Below are 18,212 nucleotides of genomic sequence, written 5' to 3'. Positions count from 1 at the left end.
TGCTGCCCCACCATAAATCATAGAATCATCACAGAATCCCAGCCTAGTTTGTGTGGAAAGGACCTTAAAGCTCATCCAGTCCCAACCCCCTGCCACGGGCAGGGACACCTTCCACTAGAGCAGGGTGCTCCAAGCCCCTGTGTCCAACCTGGCCTTGAACACTGCCAGGGATGGGGCAGCCACAGCTTCTCTGGGCACCCTGTGCCAGCGCCTCAGCACCCTCACAGGGAAGAGCTTCTGCCTAAGAGCTCATCTCAATCTCCCCTCTGGCAGGTTAAAGCCATTCCCCTTGTCATATGTCTCCAAAAGTCAAATTCCTGACTTTCCCCCGGCTTGCTCTGGACCACTGGCCATCCACCACCTCCAGGGCCAACCCTTGCAGGGTCCCCTGTGACTTGCTAGAGCAGTTGGTAATAATTAGCTGTGATTAACAAAGGGCCAGAATCAATTGCACATGAGGAGCGAATCCATCAGCTCAGAGCAAACAAGGGCAACCCCCAAGTCACACTGGTGGGGACAGGCTCCAGGCTGGGGGACCTTTGAGCCCAACGCCAGGCTCTTGTCCCTGCTCTGCTGGCCCTGAGCCTTGTGGTGCCCCCATGGCCCGGGATCAGGCTTGACTGGTGGAGGCAAAACCCACCCAACTCTCCCACCAGAGTTGCCCTTTGCTTCTGGGTTACACATTAACTCCATCTCCCGCCCGACCTTCTGTAGCTGTAGCTCCAGCTGAGCTTTAGACCTGATTTCACCCCTGCGTGTCCAAGTGGTGATGGTCTGTCCTGTCCCTCCTGCTCCTTGCCTGCTCCCTGCTTCCCCAGCCAAGTCCGCTCGCCGCAGCTCCCTGTGCAGCAGCAGAGCTTCATCCCTGCTCATCGCTCTAAAACCAGCCCGGCCACCATCCCCACATAGTGACCCGGGTCCCATGTCTGCTCTCCTGGTGGGACAAGGCCAGCACTGCCAGCCTTGGGGTGCAGACCTGCCCCTGTGGTCACATCACAGCATGGCCATCAATGGAACCGGGGCACTCGGTGGGTGCCAGCACGGTGCCATCCGCACACAGTCAAAATTCCTAGAGGAGCAGGGCTGGCAACTGTGGGAGCTGCAGTAGCACACACACACAGAGTGGAATGGTGTTTGCTTTTACCTTGCTTTGAAGGAGCAGCACCATTGGGAATGTGCCTGGGCAGGCAGGAATGGGAGCAGGGGGTTGCTGGATCCAGGGGGATAAGGGCTGGGAAAATGCTGCTGGCCTGGGGGTGCACAGGGGGAGCAGGAATGGGATCTGGCCAAGGGTTCCTGCGTCCGGATAACAACAGTGGGTATGTGGGATGGGGCTGGAGGTGGGGGACACCCCGGGGTGATGTGCTGTGGGTGCTCAGGGAGCCGCGGGTGCAGGTCAGAGGGTTTGGATGGAGCAGGGCTCACCATACTGCTGCTCCCCCAGGCTGGTGCCTTCCTGAACAGCCAACATTCCCCTGAAATCGCTGCAGATCCTGTGCAAACGCCTGTTTTCCTTGCTGAGCCCCTTCCCCCGCTGGAACAGCGTTCTGGTATGCATCTCCTTTAGTTCCCGGCGCTGTTCTCTTTGTTTAGATGAGTTGAAGTAAAGTCATGTCGAAATACTCTTTCAACAAAAGGGAACTGAAGCATTTCCTTCCCCAAAACACCAAAATGCTTCATTTGGATTTCCCCCAAATACCCCAAACCCGTTTTCCCATTCCCCAGCCCGAACTAAAAGCCCCGCACTGTTTTGTTTGCTGCAAAACCGCGTTGGGAGGGAACAATCTGGCAGCACCACAACAGTTCCCCCCCGCCTCTTTCCTCCCCTTCGCCTGCACCCCGGAGCCCGGCTTCACTTGGGGGTTTCTCCACCAAGGTCTAACCCCCAGCAGATGCCTCCAGCCGGAGCCGGCGGTGGCTGCGCCGGGGGGTGCCCGTGGGCTGCACATGGTGAAAGCCCACGTTGGAGCCCAACAATAAGTTATGGAGAGGGGAACCCTGTGCGCTGGGGGAGCGGGAGGTGGGTGGCGTGAGGAGGTGCAAACAAAGCGGCCCCTTTCCCTGCCGGGTGAGTAAATGTTCAATCCCAGCTCGGAGAAAAAGCGTCTCAAAAAGTGCTTTTTCTCTCAGCAAGTCTGAACCAGTCAGCCCAGTGCCTCCTCCCTCCGGCTCACACCCTCCCTCCCGCCGCTCCGCAGGAGTATCCCAGCCTGCTCCAAGGTGCGGGACGGAGCCGGGCTGGGAGAGGAGGAGGGTCGGGAAGTTTGCAGGGATCCTGAGCTCCTGCGCTGCTCCCGCGGTTGAGGTGCCTGGGATGGGGTCTCCGCACTGGAAGCGGCTCTGCCTCTTGCTCCTGGCGGGTTTAACATCCTCCCTGCTCCTCTACGGTCACTACTACGCTACGGTGGAGTCACCCACCAGCCAGAAGATCCTGGCCAGGTAAGGGGGGGGACGGGGAGGCGGGATGTGTAAATCCAGCATGAGGAGTCGTGCACTGGGATGGCGAGGGGGAATTGGGGTGCTGTTGGGGTGCTGGTGTGGGTCCTTTAGTGCAGGTTATCCCGCTGTGCTCCTTGTTGTTGGCTGCTTTGGGAAATGCGCTCGCAGCAGGTTCTGCTCCCCCCGAGGTGTCCTGGGCATCTCCGAGCCCAGGGGTGTGCAGAGCGGGACTCCGGGGCCGTGGGGGGCTGCAGGGGTCCCCGTGTGGGCTCAGCCCATCGCAGTGCAAAGGAACCGCTGCTGGGTCCAGGGGTGGCTGCGGGTGCTCAGTCCGCAGCAGGATCGAACCCCCTTCAGCAGCCGGCCAGACCCTTTGCACCCCCGCTGGGCTGAATGAGGATCGGAGCCAGTTGTCCGGGGGCAGGTCTGGTCCCCATGGAGCTGCACCAAACCCCGCAGCCCGCCCGGGTCCCCGGGGCTGTCCCCAACCTCTTGCAAACTCCCAGGGGCTGCAGCATGTCCCAGACTCCAGCGATGTGCGTCCTCCCCTTTGTGCTCTGTCTGCCTCCCCTGCATCCCCCCGCTTCCCCCAAGCCCTTTTGGGTCTCCCCGGTGCCAGGGTCCCACAGGGAGCCCTGGGGAGCATGGCTGAGCAGGGGTGAGGAGCATGCACAGCGCTTGCCCTGCAGCACTGGCCGCCCTCCTCTCCTGTGAGCATCAGGTGATGTGCCAGGAGAGTGCTATGGGTGTCCCTTGCCTCCACACTGCGTGCTGTGGGTGCAACAGAGTGCAGCTGCCTGGGTGTTCCCCGGGAACTGAGGATGCTGTGGGGACCGGAGCCAGCCCTGTGCAGGGTCCAGAGGCTCTCTTTTCTCTATCTGGGAGCTGGGGGCTCTCCTTGCCCCCTCCTCTCATCCCAGGGCAGAGATTCCCTCTCCACCAGGCTTGCACAGCAGCAGGACCGCAGCAGCCCTGGCAGAGGCTGGTGTTTCCTCTCTTGCTGTGCTGGGTGAGCAGCGGTGCCAGTGGCAGCAGCATTGTACAGTGCTTGGGGCTGGGGTGTGAGCAGCTCCCTGCAGAGCTTGATGTCCATGAGAGGGGAAACTGAGGCCCATGAGGGCAGCAGGATGTGCACAAGGACCATGCTGGAGCTGGGAATGGGAACCAGCCATGCCCTGGCATAGGGTCTGTGGCCCATCCCAGGAGCAGGGTGTGGAGGAGACCCATGGGGTGGGTGCTGGGAGCAGGTTCTCATCACTGCCTGATCCTGCCCCAGCCCTGGGCCCCCCACTGCAGAGCCAGCCCAGCTCCTGCCCCATAGCTGATGGGATTTGGGGGTCAGCTCCTCCAGCCCTGGAGAGGAGCCAGGGTGAGGTAACGGGGAGCTGACCTGTGCTCCAAAGCTCTCCTGGTCTTTCCCTCTTGGCTTTAATTCAGCTGCTAAAGCAAGACCCAAACCCGAGCGAATCCTGTTCGTGGTTACAAACATGCTGCCAGTGATCACTGCTTGTCCAGCCTGGACCATGCACCAGAGGACTCAGCGCTGCCCGGCCGAGGGATGTGGGGCTGAACCCGGAGGTGGCACTGGGACAGCCGCCGTATCACACACTGATGTGCCATCACGGAGCACATGCTTCCCACTCTCACACCATCAGGGGTGGTCAGGTTTTGGCCAGGAGGTTTGTGAGCCATGTCTCCATGCAGGCTTACAGAGAGATGAAGGGGGTCAGGAGGAAGTGAACCCCTCATTGATGCTGGGTGCTGCAGCACCAAATCACTCATTGGCCAGACACCCACGGCAGCGCTGAGTCCAGCTCTGGTTCAGCACAAAGCTGGTGGCAGCGGAGACGCCCTATGGAGATGGGTGAAGTGCCCCTGTCCCTGCAGAGCCAAATCCCTGGAGCTCCAGGTTGCGGCTGGGTGCAGCCCTGTCCCCTCCATCCCCAACCATCTCTGAAACACCACCAGCGAGCTGCTGGCATCGCTTGTGGCTTTGTTATCAGGACAGCCATGATGATTGTGAGGCTCTGCCCAGCCTCCTGTGCCGCTCTGGCTCTGTGCTGCTGAAAGACGCTTTCTGGAGCTCAGCCCTTTGTGGTGGGATGGAGCAAACACCTTCTGAGAGCCAGTTCAATGTTGCTGCTTCTGCACCTTCAAACGGCTCTGTGCGGTCCTGGGCCTCTTTGCCGAAGATAAGGCCGGAGTGTGTGCTCACACACGGTGTTATCTCCCAGAGCTGCGGGGTGGCCAAGGACCAGAAACGTCATATTTGTGAAAGCCACAGTGGTGAGAGCACACCCAGGCTTGGCTGGCCCCGGTGCCCGGGCAGCCGCAGCCACTCCTGCCCTGGAGCCCCATTGTGCATCGGCACATCAGGAGCGTTGTCATTTTCTGAGTCAACCCAGCATCACGAGGTGCTCCGCCACATCCTGGCGGGTGACGTCAAAGCCTTTGGCTGCCCGCAGCCGCTGACCTGCTGTGTCTGCCCAGGGGGGCCCTGGCAGGGCTTGGGCACAGCCAGGATGGGAGCTGGCTCCAGCATCCACAGCTGGGATGCGGGCGCAGGGAGGTGCTGACTCAGGGTTGGGTTTCGCAGGTCAACACAAGTCCTGAAGGAGCAATGAGGCAGAGCCATGCGGTGTCTGGCATGGGTGGATGTGGCTCCCAGCTCCCATCAAACATCAGCAGGAGCCAACCTGCCAGGCTGACACCTCCCTCCAGCCTGCCCGATCCCAGTGGATTGGAGCCCCCAGCATCCCAGGCAGCAGCACAGGACCCTCCACTGGCAGTGCCAGGGTCTTGCATTATCCTGTAGGTGCTGGGATGAGCCCGGGAAGGAGAAGGGAATGGTATGTGCCAAGAAACAGGGATGGGCAGAGATGCGCAGCTGGGGCTCATGAGCCTGATGGGGACGGGCTGGGGAGGTGATGGGGTGGGAGAGGCTGTTTGTGGCAGCTCCTGGGCATGGTGTGTGAGAGGAGCAGCTTGTGTGGGTTGTGTCTTCATGGCCAGACAAAAGGTGAGTGGGCAAAGCAGGGTTTGGTGCTGCAGGGTTTGGTGCTGTGCAGGCGCTGGCTGGGTTTGGAGCAAGGAGGTTTCTTCGGTCCCTGGCCTGTTTTTTAGGTGCTGGTACATCAACAGGTTCCTGCTGGTGAGGCACATGAGCTGGGGAGCTCCTGTGTCATTGGGATCTCCAGAGCTCCCTTCCAACCCCTAATGATCCCGACTGTGTGTGGTGGAGGAGGGCAGCAGGGCTGGGCCCCGTGGCACCAAGCTGCAGCAGAGCTGACTCAGCATGTGGAGAGATGCAGCTCCATGTCCCCGTAGCTGCTGCAGGACACGTGCATGGGGGAGCTTTGCTTGACTGGGCTGTGCTGCTGTAGCTGGCAGACACGGGCTGAAGGAGCAGCCTCCAGTGTTACCACGAGGGCTTCTGCAGCCTTTGGATGGCCTTGCCCAGCCTTGCTGAGCACCATCCTGCCAGGGCAGCTCCGCTCCCATCCGCAGCCAGGAACGGGCAGGTTTGCTCAGGCTGAGCTTGAGATGCTCGCAGTGATAACACCAGAAAGCAGCGGTTCCAGCATGAACCTGGATGGTTCAGCCCCACCTTGGTGGATCCTCCCCAGGGATTTGTCCTCCCTCCTCTGCGCCAGCTCCAGTGCTCCTGGGATGAGCCTCAGGGATGAACTGGGGGCTCTCCCTGTGCTGGGGCCAGCCCCGGTGTCAGCACCTCTATACTGTGCACAGCAGGATGGCTCTTTGCATGTGCTTGGAGGGCAGGATGTGGCCATGGGGCAGGGCTAAGCTGGGGACCTTGCCCCTGGGCTGGTGTGTGTGTGTGTTGGATAGTGGGGGCTCTGCAGGGCAGCGGTTCCTGCTGGGGAGATGCCTTTTCATGGCAAGATGGTTTGATTGAAAGAGCTGCGCTGGCCGTGCTCAGCGTCTGTGCAACGACACCTTCACCCTCTGCATCCCCTGTCCAGAGCTGGACGTTCTGGGATGGTGCAAAGAGGGTGCTGGGACTAAATCATAGAGTCAATCCCAGGCTGGTTTGGGTGGGAAGGGACCTTAAAGCTCATCCAGCTCCAACCCCCTGCCACGGGCAGGGACACCTTCCACTAGAGCAGGTTGTTCCAAGCCCCTGTGTCCAACCTGGCCTTGAACACTGCCAGGGATGGGGCAGCCACAGCTTCTCTGGGCACCCTGTGCCAGCGCCTCAGCACCCTCACAGGGAAGAGCTTCTGCCTAAGAGCTCATCTCAGTCTCCCCTCTGGCAGGTTAAAGCCATTCCCCCTTGGCCTGTCCCTACAGGCCCTTGCCCAAAGCCCCTCTCCAGGTTTCCTGGAGCCCCTTTAGGCACTGGAGCTGCTCTAAGGTCTCCCCTTCAGGAGCCTTCTCTTCTCCAGGCTGCCCCAGCCCAGCTCTCTCAGCCTGGCTCCAGAGCAGAGCTGCTCCAGCCCTCGCAGCAGCTCCAGGGCGTCCTCTGGCCTCACCCCAGCGCTCCACGTCCCTCTTGTGTCGTTCCCCAGAGCTGGATCAGGACCGCAGGGGGGTTCACCCGGTCCACGCCTGGGGAGATGCTCCAGCCCCAGGCGAGGTTCTGGGCTGTCCCCTGCGTCCTGCCACACTGCCGGTGGCACGGAGCAGGGTTTGGGTGGCAAATGAGCCTGGATCCGCTCCCAGGCAGGGCTGTGGGTGCCGCTGGTGCTGACAGGGGCTGTGCTGGGGATGGAAACCCAACACTGCCATGCCGGGGGGGCCGAGCTCCGCTCCCCACCTGCCTCTACCTGTTCCCTGTGCTCCAGGCAGAGCTCCCAGAACAAGGGGCCCTTGTCTCCACCACAATGCCCCTGTTCTAGCCTGGGCACCTGCCGGCCGGGCTGGCGGCCGCGCCGGGGGGCTCTGAAGGGCTCTTGCGTGCCAGGATGAATGGGAGCCTGTTCCCCTCCAGTGCGCTCCCACCTCCTGCCCGCCAGGCTCTGACCCTGCCTGGCCCCAGCCCCACAACCCCCCCGGGGCTGGGTCTGCTCTGCCTGGCCCCCCGGGGCTCAGGGCGCCCCAAATTCTCGGGAGGGAACCCTCTGCCTCTGTCTCTCAGCATTCCTCAGCTGGCCCCATGGCAGAGAGGGTCCCATACACCCCAAGCGCCTCCAGATTCCAGTTATCCATTACTTCTCCAGTCCCACTGGCCTGCCCAGCTTGTCCCAGCCCTATTGCCTTTGGGCGTGGGAAGAGCTGTGGTGGTCTCAGCAGGGTCCCCCCAAGGCTGCAGGTTTTGGTACATGGGGGTCCTGGCGGTGGGACCCACCAGGAGAAGGCAGCTGCTGCCTGCACAGAGCCTGTGCTTTGCCAGTCCTCTGCAGAAGGACACGCAGACGGGTTGGGGTGGAGGGAGGTGATGTCCTGCCCCATGGCTCTCACACTTGGGGGGGTCTCGGGGTGTTCCCGGCTGATCCCCCCCCGGCTCCTTCCCGCAGCCTGCTGCAGCCGGAGCCGCTGGTCCTGGCTCCACCGGAGCCGTCACACCAGGCCAGCAGCCGCAGATGGGCCCTTGGAGGCAGCTCGAAGCCCTTCAAGCTTTCCACTGCCGAGCTGAAGGAGCCCAAGCCCAGCAGGAAGCAGGTAACCATGGAGTCAGAATGATTCGGGTTGGAAAGGACCATAAGATCATCCAGTTCCAACCCCCTGCCATGGGTACAGTGTCCCCAGTGCCCCTCCTTGCGGGATTCTATGGGTTGAAGGTCCATGTGGGGAAGCAGAGGATGAGCAGTGTTGTCCGGAAGGGGTTTTGTGTGTGTGTGCAGGGAAGTGGTGTCCTCCATCCATGCACATGGGTCTCCCCAGGCTTCCCTGCCGCAGTTGCAGCATTTCCCTGAGCAATTCCCCAGGGTGGAGGTTGGAGCCAGCAGCACCCGCTGCCTCCAACCCTGTCAACCTGGGCCACCAACCCGGGCTGGACAGTCATGAGAATGGACCTAGGCTCTGGGAGAGACTGGTCCTGGGCTCGGGGGCTGTTCTTACACAGCAAAGGCCTTTAGCAGGGTGTCCACGCTAGTCTGTCATGAGGCTCCTGCTTTTGGGTGGCTCTGCAAGCCCTGGTCCTCCCAGCCCCAGTGAGCTGGGTACCAAGCGGTGTTTTGCAGCAGGAAACCAAGGCACGAGGCAGTGCCCTGCCTGGGTGAGCCAGAACATCTGATGGACAAGGATCATTTCTGCCCCTGGGTTTGTCCTCCCCTCTGTGTCTGCTGAGGGGCAGAGATGTCCGAGGGAAGGTAGACCCAGGCTGGAGACTGACCCAGGGTCCTGCTCCCTCCCAGCCGAGCACGTGCCTCCACTCGGTGATGAGCAGAGCAAAGGCAGACCCCAAGTTTGGGGAGATCTTCCGCTTCGACACCCCGGTGCTGATGTGGGACCAGCACTTCACACCGGAGACCTGGGACAGGCTGAAGACACGGCACGTCCCCTATGGCTGGCAGGGCTTGTCCCACACAGGTACGGACCCAGCTGGGATGGGGTGGCAGCAGATGGGGTTAGGGGGTGATGGGAGGCTGTAGGGTGGTTAAAGGGGCACAGGGAGCCCAGCAGAAGGGAGAGGAGCCCTGCAGAGGAGCCAGGGGCCTTGATCTGTTCCCACTCCTCCTCCCGGGGCGCAGGACATGGCTTTGCAAATGCCACTGCCTGCATCTTGTGACATTTCCCTGAATAAAAGCTCCAGTGTGTGCACGATTATTAACTGGGGCCGGAGGAGCTCGGACAACCCGCCCCATTGTAGTGGAGGGAGATTGTTTCCCTTCCTACCCCAAACCCACTCCCTGCTCTCCCCGGCAGCTGCTGGCTTCAATCCCTGCACTGGGAAGTGCTGGGGACAATGGGGGGGAGTGAACCGGGGGCAGTTGCAAGGAGACATTGTCAGGAAGGGACGTGGCCAGTGGAGGCAGCAGCATCTGCGGGGCTGGAGATGTCCGGATGCATCCCTGTGCCTTGCATGGCCGCTGTTTGGAGCAGCCTTTGAGTGTGGGGCTGTGGGGAGGTGGCACAAAGCCTAGGAGAGGAGGGACTGGCTGGTGTCCCCCCATCCCACCTAAACACCACTCTCCTCACCCACAGCGTGAGGTTTCTTGTGTGCTGCCCCTGGATGTGCCCTTGCACCAGCTCATCTGTGCATGTGTCTCACACTGAAGCGCGCGGGTGCTCATGGGGGCTGATCCACACCTTTTCCCACTGACGGGCCCCATCCTGCTCTGTTCCAGTGGTGGGCAGCACCCTCCAGCTCCTCAATACCTCGGCCAACAGGCGCCTCTTCGACAGGGACGGGGTGCCCGGGGGCTGCGTGCGCTGTGCTGTGGTGGGCAACGGCGGCATCCTCAATGGCTCACGGCAGGGCACGGCCATCGACGCACACGACCTGGTCTTCAGGTGAGGATGGGGCCGGGCAGGATGGGGCCGTAGTGCTGGGGAGGGGCCAGCCCTTGGCATGCATCCCGTGCTCTTCCCACAGGCTCAACGGTGCCATCATCAAAGGCTTCGAGGAGGATGTTGGCACCAAGATCTCCTTCTACGGCTTCACGGTGAACACCATGAAGAACTCCCTCATCGCCTATGAGGAGTATGGCTTCACCCAGATACCCCAGGGCAAGGTGAGACCTCAAGGGCTTGTTGGGGAGGAGGTGACCCCTAATTGTCCCTTAGGGCTGCGCTTGTGTCCCATCTCTGGAGCTCTCAGTCCTTGTCCCGCTGGTGTGGGCAGTGCCCCAAAGGCCCCCCAAGTGCCACGACTGTGTCTCTGCCGCAGGACCTGAGGTACATCTTCATCCCCTCGGATGCCCGTGACTACATCATGCTGAAGTCAGCCATCCAGGACAGCCCAGTCCCCGAGGGCTCGGACAAAGGGGATGAGTGAGTAGCCCCCAAGTTCCCCCCAGCACCTTTAGTGATGCACTGGAGGGGGCAGGATTTGCCTGTCCTTACCGCACATCTGTCCCTGGTGGGATAAACCCCAAGTAATCCCAGGGCTCCCCTGACACGAGTTCTGCCCTTCTCCTTGCCCTGCTGCAGGCCACACAAGTATTTTGGACCGGAGGCATCTGCTGAGAAGTTCAAGCTGCTGCATCCAGATTTCTTGCAGTACCTGACAACCAGGTGAGGGTGATGGGGCCCGTGGGTGCTGCCCAGCTCTGCTCAGGGCTGGGCTCAGACTGGCTGTGTCCTGCCACTGCTCTCCCCAGTGCAGACCAGTGGTCCCCAGCATCAAAGCACAATCCCAGCCCCCCCCAGGCACTGGGACCACCTCTGCCCTGTGCTCTGCAAACAAGGCAGAGGCATCTCTCCCCTGCCATTCCAATCCACTGCAGCACAGCTCACATCCCCTCCTACACCTCGCTGTGCCTTGCCTCCCATTTCATACAATCCCAGCCTGGTGTGGGTTGGAAGGGACCTTAAAGCTCATCCAGCACCAACCCCTGCCATGGGCAGGGACACCTTCCGCTAGAGCAGGTTGCTCCAAGCCCCTGTGTCCAACCTGGCCTTTAACACTGCCAGGGATGGGGCAGCCACAGCTTCTCTGGGCACCCTGTGCCAGCGCCTCAGCACCCTCACAGGGAAGAGCTTCTGCCTCAGAGCTCATCTCAATCTCCCCTCGGGCAGGTTAAAGCCATTCCCCTTGTCCTGTCCCTCCAGGCCCTCGTCCAAAGCCCCTCTCCAGGTTTCCTGGAGCCCCTTTAGGCACTGGAGCTGCTCTAAGGTCTCCCCTTCAGGAGCCTTCTCTTCTCCAGGCTGCCCCAGCCCAGCTCTCTCAGCCTGGCTCCAGAGCAGAGCTGCTCCAGCCCTCGCAGCAGCTCCCAGAATGAATTAAATTTTGACTTTCTCTAACAAGAGCGGAGGTGGGGCCCACAGGGATTGTCCTTTCCTACCTTTGGTGAAAGCAGGCACCTGGGTTGAGGCGGTTGTCAAACAGCAGAGAGGTGCCTGCAGCAGATGAGCTGAGCCTTAGTAGCAGTCATCAGTGAATCCACACAAGCCCTTGCATTTCAGTCAGTGCTCCTGCCTTACCGGGCACGTGGTGGGGGCTGGCTGGGGGCTGCTGGCTCTGGTGGCCTCAGCAGCCACCCTGACATGCCGTGTGCTCCGGCAGGTTCCTGCGGTCGGAGCTGCTGGACACGCGGTATGGATCGCTCTATATGCCCAGCACTGGTGCCCTCATGCTCCTCACTGCACTCCACACCTGCGACCAGGTATGGGGGCACGGGGACACCTTCCCCTGGGGACACAGGGATCCCCCCTGTGGCTGTGGGGGGCTTTGAGGAGCTGCTGTAAGCTCATGGTGGGGATCAGCATGTCCACCCCATGTCCCTGGAGAGGGTGGTGGCTTATGGACCACCCAAAGTGGAGCCCTGACCCTGCTCTTTCTGTCCCACCTCCCTCCCCACAGGTCAGTGCCTATGGGTTCATCACCACCAACTACGAGCAGTTCTCAGACCACTACTACGAGGTGGAGAAGAAACCGCTGGTGTTTTATGCCAACCATGACATGATGCTGGAGGCAGCGCTGTGGAGGAGCCTGCACCGAGCAGGGATCATAACCCTGTACCAGCGGTGAGGCTGGGCGGCTGCCCACGGGGGCAAGTTCAAGGACTCCTGTGGCTTTTCTCCTCTTCCCTGAAGGGCCACCTTCTCCCTCCGGAGGGCTCTGCCGAGCCAGCCCAAGGAGCAGACCCGCCACACTGCAGCCAGCAGTGGTAGCATGGCAAGCAGCAAGCTGAAGCTGGTAGAGAAACGTTGCGTTTCTTCAGCGATCTCTAACAATGTTTCATGGCTCAGTGTGATTGAATATGGCCTTTGGGGCACCAAGAAACACCAGGGCACATAATTGTGACCTTCCAGCCCCATGAACGTGGCTGTGGGGCAGCACTGGCCCCTGTGAGGTACAAGATGATGCTGGAAGAAGATGCTGGAGATGTGTACCTGTGGCTGGAAAACACCCTTCACCATCATGCTCCAGCTCAAATGCTCACCACCGTGGTGGGACCACAACAGGCGTGATGGATCCTTGGAGTGGTGACTGCATCACTGCAGCAACCCAAAGGTGGTGTGTTTGGAGAACACCTCCCTCCAGACTGCAGAAAACCCCATCTCCAGCCAGCTCTGGGTTGAGGTGTGCTGCTGTCCACAAGGATCTGTTTGCCTCCATGATCAGCGGGAAAGACAATGGCTTGGCTGCCCTCTCCTGTGACAGACACACAGTGTGCGCTGTCACTTTCCTCTTCTCCAGGTCATGGTGTTTTCAAGCAAGGCTTAAAAGCCATCAGCTATGAGTAGGGTTACTCAGCTGGGACATCACCACTGCGGCTGGACCTTGAGCATCCTGGAGCTGAGAGCAGGCCTGCAGCCCACGTGTGCAGGGGAGTGGGTTTGGTGGGGTTTCCTTCCATGAGGACTATGTGGTGCCCTCCAAGTGAGGGGGCAGCCCCATGCCAGGAGGGTGATGGACCCTGAGTGATGGTTACTCCTGCCCAAAAGCCCGAGGAGATGATGGTTTTGAACCCATCAGCCACCCCATGTAAGCCAGCACTAAGCAAGAGCCTCTGGGGAGGCTGCTCCAGCCAGTGGTGCTGGGGCAGTGCAGAGGGAGGGGTGTGACCAGAGACTTTCCCACTCTGTAATTACATCAATGCTGAAGGATTGTTCTCTTTTATGCCTGTTTCTGTTGTTTCCATGAGGGGGTGAGGCCTCTACCTCCCGCAGCAGAGGGGCTGTAGCATGTAGTAGAATGAGCCTTTGGCTGGGGAACATCCAAAGCGATGGGGCCATTCCCCATCCAGGGTTAATCCCTGGAGCCCTGTGTGGATGGCTGTGTTGGATCTATGGGAGCAGCTCCGATCACAGCCTTTTCCACTTGGGATGCTCTGTGCTGTGCGTCAGCTGAAGGGAACAATTCACTGCAGAGATGGCAAGAGATACGCAGGCTGAGCGCCAGGGAACCTCAAAACCCGCTCGTGCTCACAGCAGGCTGCTTTCAGCCAGTTCAAAGGAGCAGTACGGGAGGTTGGTCTCTGATTCAGATGTAATCTCGAGCTTGGAACCCATCTTGTGTTCCCAGATCTCAAATTAACCTTTGTTTGCATCAGAGCCACCTCACAATGGTACCAAGGCAGCCTGTCAGGCCTGTTTTTTATCCACAAGCACTCAGCAAAACCTCTTGCATGACAAGAACAAGCCTGATCCTCACATCACCTGACCAGGACAGCACCAAAACCTCCCCAAACAAGCTGTGGCCAAGCCTCAGCCCAGCTCAGGCAGGGGACTCAGACCATGGCAGCACCTTGATGCACAGGGGAAAAAGAACCCGTTTCACAAATGAGCACTGTCCTGGTGCAGATTCCTGCCAGGAATCCCATCCAGCTCATGGGCAGAGCCATTTGTGCACATCAGGAACTACACCTCCTTTCTCCTTTCCCAAAGGGGTTTCCGAGCTGAGTGTGTACCCTGCCCCAGAGTTAAACACGCTCCATTTGACCAGACAAGGAACCCAATGGCTCTACAACTGCCTCTCCCCTCTTCTCCCTTATCTTCAAGCAGAACACAAGAGCCGTTTCTGTCACCAGTCCTGGCTTAGCTGCAAGTCATTTTGTCACACTGCTTTTCCTGTTTCCTAGCAGTTTCTGCTACCATGAACTGCTTTTCCAGTGTCTGCAGACACTGAGGTCTTGAGGTATTGGGGAGGAGCAGGTTTTGCTGTAAGGGTAAGCTCACAACTGCTTGCATTTCTGAAAGGGCTTTAACCCCAAATCCTTTCTCCCTGCTCAAACCCCTGTTTAAGTAGATAACCTTGACAAAAATAACCAAACCAAGTGCAACTCTCAAGATTTTCCATAACTTGTTTTATTCTGGAACAGCAGACAGCAGGGAACCACTTTCTCCTCCTGCCAGGTGCAGATGGGGTCCTAGCGAAAAAAGAGTGTGTCAGAGCAAAGCAACTGTCAGCTGAAGAGCTCCTGATCTGCACTATTTAATCAAGAGTTCAGGGCTCAGGAGACAAAAATTGCTCCCCCACAGCACCCAAATCCTCTTTGGCTTTACTGAGAACTTACCCACGATGGGGCTGCAGTGAGAAGGAGCCTGCAGTTACACACTGGTGGCCATTTCACACCATTTCCAATGATGTATCAGTGGCCATTTGTGAGACCTGCTCCAGAACCATCTTCCTTCTGCTGCTTCTAGAGTTGGGAGACACCACAAAGCAACGCTGTAACTGCTTTCCTAGAAATACTTTGTTCTGAAACCATCCTTGTTCTTAAAGCACTTTTCCCCCCTTCCTCCTTGGAAGCCAAAAGCCCCACATGCTCTTCCCAGTGACTGGTCCCACTCACACACAGCGGTATTGACAGAGCAATCACTGTGACTGCTGGTTTGGAGCACCATTCCCTCACGTCCTGCACACCAACCTTGGCTTGTTAGGGAAGTCCACTGTCACCTTTGTTGGTTCAGCCTATCAGGAAATGTTACTGATCTGCAAACAAATATAAACTCTTGTTAAATAAAGCATGAAATTATTTAGCAGAATGGAGCTGTCAGCTACCTGGAGACAAAGTGCTGTTTACAGCCTGGGTGTTCCATGACTGTATATCAGGTGAGAGAAAACCACACTTCTTACCTGCCCTTCAACCTGCTGCTGTGCCTCCCTGTTTGGAGAAGCAGCTTAAAAGCTCTTTGTAGATCTAACCTGTGCTGTAGCAACAGCAGCCAGTTACTCCCTGTCCCGAGCCTTGCTGTACCAGAGAGCTGGCTGCTGAGCAGCCTCCGTGCCTGGGGCAGTGCTTGTGCATCACCAGGGCAGGAGGAGAGGGCAGAGATGCTGCTTTTGCCCTGCTCTTGCCACTCCTGCCCCTGGGAGTCTTTGCAAGACCTGCTGAGGGGACATAAGCCTCAGTGGACAGTTTTCTCCCTCAGAGCCGAGATGTCAGACAGGGATAACAGCACATCACAGGCTTGGTTTCTCTCCTGCCCTTGCCTGTATGAACTCCAGTTCTACACAATTCCATACAAAGACACCCAGATGCTGCCCCAGTGTTTTTCCTGATGACTAGTATTTTTCCTGGGAAGCATTCAAAGACAAGGTTGTCTGCTCAGCAATGGCTTGTGCTGCCTACACAGAGATCAAACCCCAGCAGCATGCGATACTGAAGCATTCCCTTACCAGCTTGAAGCCTGAACTGCCCTCTTGCCAAAGCCGTCTTTGGGCAGCAGTACAGCCCCAGGCCTCTGCAGGATGATTTCCTCCTAAACACAAGTTGTATTGAACATTGTTAGCAACAGCACTTCACACTGGGTCACACAGCAAGAATTAAAGACAGGAAGGTTTCCATTCAGAGGCGAGTTCTGTCTCTCGAACTCAGCACAGCAGAAACCTGTCCCTCAGAGACAAAGGAACATGCCTGCCAGTGGGTTGTGTCACTCAGACAAGAAAGTTTGGGACGCGGATGCTGTGTATATCCTTGCTTATTAATAAAACCCACGCTAGCCCTCAGACTTTGATGGTTTAGATCTTTTTTAGCTGCTTCAAGCAGGCACCGTCCTCACCATCATACAGAAATATCTCAATCCAACTCCTTCCTTGCACACAAGAATAATCCACTCCTTCTGGATGTCAAGTGTCTGTGGGTTTACTTGAGCAATACATTCAAGCAGACACAACCCTGCTGGGGAAGGATTCTTCAGGCTGTGCCCTTGCTAGGATGACCCTTTGGTGTATGTGAACTGCACGTCCCCACGCCCAGCAACCCAATACAGGTTTGAAACTGTCTCAGTGCAGCTCCAGGCAGGCAAACAGAACAATTATTCTTTCACTAGCTCTATTTCTGCACAAATACAGTTATGAGATGAGCTGTGTCAGGTGTCTCCGTAATGGGCTGTCATCCAATCCCTCCTACTTCTAATCCTTTCTACTCTTGCTCATCTTTGACCACACTGACAAGCAGGTGCTCTACTGGGCACCAGCACCAGTCAAATTCCCATTCACTCCGTGCTGCCTGTCAAGTTGTGCTCCATGGCAGCACAGAGATGCACAGCCAGGTGGCAGCTGCAACAAAGCTACAGCTTTGATTGGCTTAATTACATTAATCAAGCATTGGGCTTTTATATCGCCTACCAGTAGCCCCAAGGACATAGGGGATATCATCTGGCACAGTGCAGTGTTGTTTCCACAGCCCAGTGAGAGGAGAAAACCACACTACAGACAAGATGCTGCTGTTTCTCACCATGGTGCAGGTTTACTGTTGGTCCAGTGAAGGAAACAGCTTCCCACGCAGGTGAGTGTTTTCACCCTGGCTTTGCACCATGCCACACTCTGAAACAGAGGAAGGAGACAGAGTCAGCTCATACAATAGACCAATCCTTTACTCGTGTGTATTTAATGCTGAGCCTCAGAGTTAACCTTCCACAGAAGAAAGATCAATTTCAGACAGGGATAACTTGTATCATCACTAGCTCAGCTTCCAGAACAGCTAAAACCTGGGCCCCACAGGGCCATCCCATTCAAGCCTGTTCTTGGCTCTGGGTTAGCCTCCCTCCCGGCCAAGTGCAATGGCAATGCGGGCCCTGCTCGCTCAACCCCGCTGCTTGCAGGGTGCTTAAAGGCAAGGCCTGATGCTGTCTGACTGCAACGCCCGAGCTGAGCTATACCGGCTGCTCTATTAAACACCCTCCCATAGGCGCTGCAGGGAAGGAATCGCGATAAGCATGGTCAGAACCTGCAAGCGGAGCACCGTCCAGGCCCGGAGCATCCCCGCACGGAGCGGGCCGGAGCCAGGCCCTGCCTCCCTCACCCACCGCAGCGCGGAGACGGCACCATTCAGTCCCCACGGGCAGCTCTCAAGGCGCCGCCGCACCCCTCTCGCCATTACTGGCAGCGCGCAGGACTGCCCCGCTCACCCTCCTGCCGTTCCCGCGCCCCTCGGTGCCGCCGGGCCAGCGGATGGCTGCGGATAGCTCCCCGTGGTACTCACCCCTGCCCGGCACCGCCACCATGGCGCCCGGAAGGGAGAGCGGTGCGGGCTGCGCGCGGCCGCCAGGTCTCGCGAGAGGCGCGGGGGCTCACGGGAGCGGCGGTGTGGACCCTCGGCGGGGGCTGTCATGGCGGGCGCGGGGCGGCCCCGCCTCGTTAGAGGAGACACTGGGGAGAAGCTCTTCCCTGTGAGGGTGCTGAGGCGCTGGCACAGGGTGCCCAGAGAAGCTGTGGCTGCCCCATCCCTGGCAGTGTTCAAGGCCAGGTTGGACACAGGGGCTTGGAGCAACCTGCTCTAGTGGAAGGTGTCCCTGCCCGTGGCAGGGGGTTGGAGCTGGATAAACTTAAAGCCCCTTCCAACCCAAACCAGGCTGGGATTCTGCACCGTGATGCTGCTCATGTATTGTATTTATTCGTTCTTGTGCCTTGCTTAGTAGGGAGACACACACTCAATCACAGAATCAACCAGGTTGGAAAAGAGCTTTAAGCTCATCCAGTCCAACCGCTCCCAGCACTGCCAAGGCCACCACTAACCCATGGCACTGAGGCCTCGGCTGCACGGTGTGTGAACACTTGCAGGGACGGTGACTCCAGCACTGCCCTGGGCAGCCTGTTCCAATGCCTGAGCACCCTTTGGGGAAGGAATTGTTCCTCATCTCCATCTAAACCTCCCCTGGTGCAGCTTGAGGCCGTTTCCTCTTGTCCCATCCCTTGTTCCTTGGGAGCAGAGACCAGCCCCCTCCTGGCTCCATCCTCCTGTCAGGCAGTTGTAGAG

At 58.6% G+C, this 18,212-nt stretch overlaps 1 protein-coding gene and 1 non-coding gene across 2 annotated transcripts; one reads left to right on the top strand and one right to left on the bottom strand.

Annotated features, from left to right (window-relative positions):
• The first annotated feature begins 1,843 nt into the window (after positions 1-1,843).
• On the top strand, positions 1,844-14,997 carry ST6GALNAC2 (ST6 N-acetylgalactosaminide alpha-2,6-sialyltransferase 2). The gene is made up of 10 exons (XM_030506480.1): positions 1,844-2,068; positions 2,199-2,439; positions 7,917-8,061; positions 8,757-8,931; positions 9,690-9,855; positions 9,938-10,076; positions 10,232-10,335; positions 10,495-10,578; positions 11,570-11,669; positions 11,867-14,997. Exons 1-10 carry the CDS (start codon positions 1,984-1,986, stop codon positions 12,032-12,034), a joined length of 1,407 nt encoding a protein of 468 aa, XP_030362340.1. The 5' UTR covers positions 1,844-1,983; the 3' UTR covers positions 12,035-14,997.
• Positions 14,998-16,849: 1,852 nt separating this feature from the next.
• LOC115616868 lies at positions 16,850-16,925 on the bottom strand. Its single transcript, XR_003994424.1, has one exon. It is a non-coding gene; the product is annotated as a small nucleolar RNA R38 (small nucleolar RNA).
• Between the last annotated feature and the right edge of the window lie 1,287 nt (positions 16,926-18,212).

The sequence above is a fragment of the Strigops habroptila genome, chromosome 14, assembly GCF_004027225.2.
Source record: "Strigops habroptila isolate Jane chromosome 14, bStrHab1.2.pri, whole genome shotgun sequence".
In the NCBI taxonomy this organism is placed as follows: domain Eukaryota; kingdom Metazoa; phylum Chordata; class Aves; order Psittaciformes; family Psittacidae; genus Strigops; species Strigops habroptila.
The sequence above is the reverse complement of the archived record's forward strand: the minus strand, read 5'-3'. Positions and strand labels throughout refer to the sequence as shown.